The sequence below is a fragment of the Lactuca virosa genome, chromosome 4, assembly GCF_052849685.1.
Source record: "Lactuca virosa cultivar CGN04683 chromosome 4, Lactuca_virosa_CGN04683_v6, whole genome shotgun sequence".
Classification (NCBI taxonomy): Eukaryota; Viridiplantae; Streptophyta; class Magnoliopsida; order Asterales; family Asteraceae; genus Lactuca; species Lactuca virosa.
Genome location: NC_136429.1, coordinates 70,503,808 through 70,505,831, shown reverse-complemented (window position 1 = coordinate 70,505,831; position 2,024 = coordinate 70,503,808). Strand labels below are relative to the sequence as shown.

General features: G+C 39.7%; 1 protein-coding gene across 1 annotated transcript; it reads right to left on the bottom strand.

Moving 5' to 3' along the window:
• Positions 1-393: 393 nt before the first annotated feature.
• LOC145104602 (uncharacterized) lies at positions 394-1,125 on the bottom strand. The gene has a single exon (XM_079041823.1). The coding sequence runs from the start codon at positions 1,123-1,125 to the stop codon at positions 394-396; it is 732 nt and encodes a 243-aa protein (XP_078897949.1).
• Between the last annotated feature and the right edge of the window lie 899 nt (positions 1,126-2,024).

The following is a 2,024-nucleotide window of genomic DNA, read 5'->3' as shown; positions in this document are numbered from 1 at the left end:
CTTGACCACCTCTTGCATGTACGGGTTCAACCGCCTTTGATGTTGCACTACCGGCTTTATGCCTTCTTCAAGGTTGATCTTGTGAGAGCAGTAACAAGGGCTTATTCCTTTAATATCGGTAATTTTCCACGCGATGGAATTTTTCCTTTTCTTTAAAACTTGGACTAACTCCTCTTTTTCAAATTTGGTGAGGTCAGAAGATATAATCAGAGGGTTTTGATTACCCTCTTCCATAAATGCATATTCTAGATGTGTTGGCAAAGTTTTCAGCTCTAAATCTGAGTTATGAACACTGAACACGTCGAGTCCAGATACCAGACTCGTCGAGTCGTGCCAAGTTTTTATGTCTGATCACAAATTTTCAAGCGGAGTCATCGAGTTGATGTCTTCAACTCATCGAGTTGATTTTTCGGAACTTTTTATGATTTCTTCATATTCACTTTCTTCAAGCATTCTTTCAATCTCCTTCAGGTCTCTTTCAGCATCAAAGTCATCTTCAAGGGTATAAGTGAATTCGCTTGACTTGTCTTCTTTCCATTCTTCCATTAGCTCTTCCAAGACGTCTACCGAAAAGGCCATGTCATCACTATACTTAGAATGCTTGATGGCCTTATAAACTCCAAAAGTGACTGACTCGTCTCCCACTCGAAGGGTAAGTTTGGATTTTCTTATGTCCACTATGGCGCTTGCGGTGTTTAGGAAGGGTCTTCCAAGAATGATAGGCATTTGGTGGTCCTCTTCCATGTCTAGCACTATGAAGTCCGCGGGGAATACAAATTTATCAACTTTAACTAATAGATCCTCATATATCCCCCTTTGAAATGTTACTGTCTTGTTTGCTAGATGAATCACCATTCGAATCGGTCTCGACTCCGGAAGGTTCAACTTCTTAAAGAAAGAATATGGCATGAGATTAACACTCGCCCCCGAATCAGCCAATGTATAACTAGTAGCTAAGTTCCCGAATTGGCATGGCAAAGTCAACATCCATGGGTCACCCATTTTCTTTGGCAATTTGTTCAACATTGCGGCTGAACAATTTTCATTATGCACCACCTTGGACACTTCTTCTAGCTTCTTCCTATTTGTGAGTAGTTTCTTCAAGAATTTTGCGTACTTATGCATTTGTGCAACCGCTTCTATGAAAGGAATGTTGATTTGGAGGGCTTTTATGTGTTCCAGGAACTTTTGATAATCTTCATTCTGCTTCTCTTGTCTAGCTCGGCCTGAAAATGGAAAGGGTGGTTGATATGGTTTTAAAGGAGGATAATTTTTCTGTTTAGGCCGTGGACTCGTCGAGTTCAAGTCTTGAACTTGACGAGTTGTGTCGACTGTTTGCGATTTCGGGTCTTCTTTATGTTCCTCCTACACCTCTTTTGGATCTTCATTCATGATAGGGATCAGAGGGGTAATTATCTTTCCACTTCTAGTCGTCATGATGTTGATTTGAGCGCCTCTCAAATTTTTCTCGGTATTATTTTGTTGGATTAGTGTCTAAGCCTGTAACTATATTTGGTAAGTACTTGACCCGGTTGTGCATGGTCCTTTTGGGTTGCCTTCACCATAGCAACTTGACAGGGTGATTTATGAAGAGAGAAGAGATATTATTATATTAATATATTATGAGAATAATATATTAAAGGAATAATAATATTATTTGATTAATGTTAGTCATAAATTAATTAGGAATTAATTTGTTGACTAGAAGCGGTTAATTGAATAAAGGGGCTTAAACTGTCAAATGTGTGATAGTTGTGTTTTTGGGCTATGAATCCTTATAGATTATAGGGTGGCCGAATTTAGGGTTATGGACTCCTTGAATTCGTCCAAGGCTTGATCTAGAAGGATCCTTGGATTGCTTAGGGCCTAAGTTATTCAATTAGGGTTAAGGATGTAACCCTAGTAGCTCATAGTATATATAGACCCTTAGGGTTGGAGAAATCGGCCACCTTGCTTCCTTGGGGAACCCTAGAGCCGATTTCTACACCTCTCTCCTCTCTCCAAATCATCCTCTTGCTAGTTGG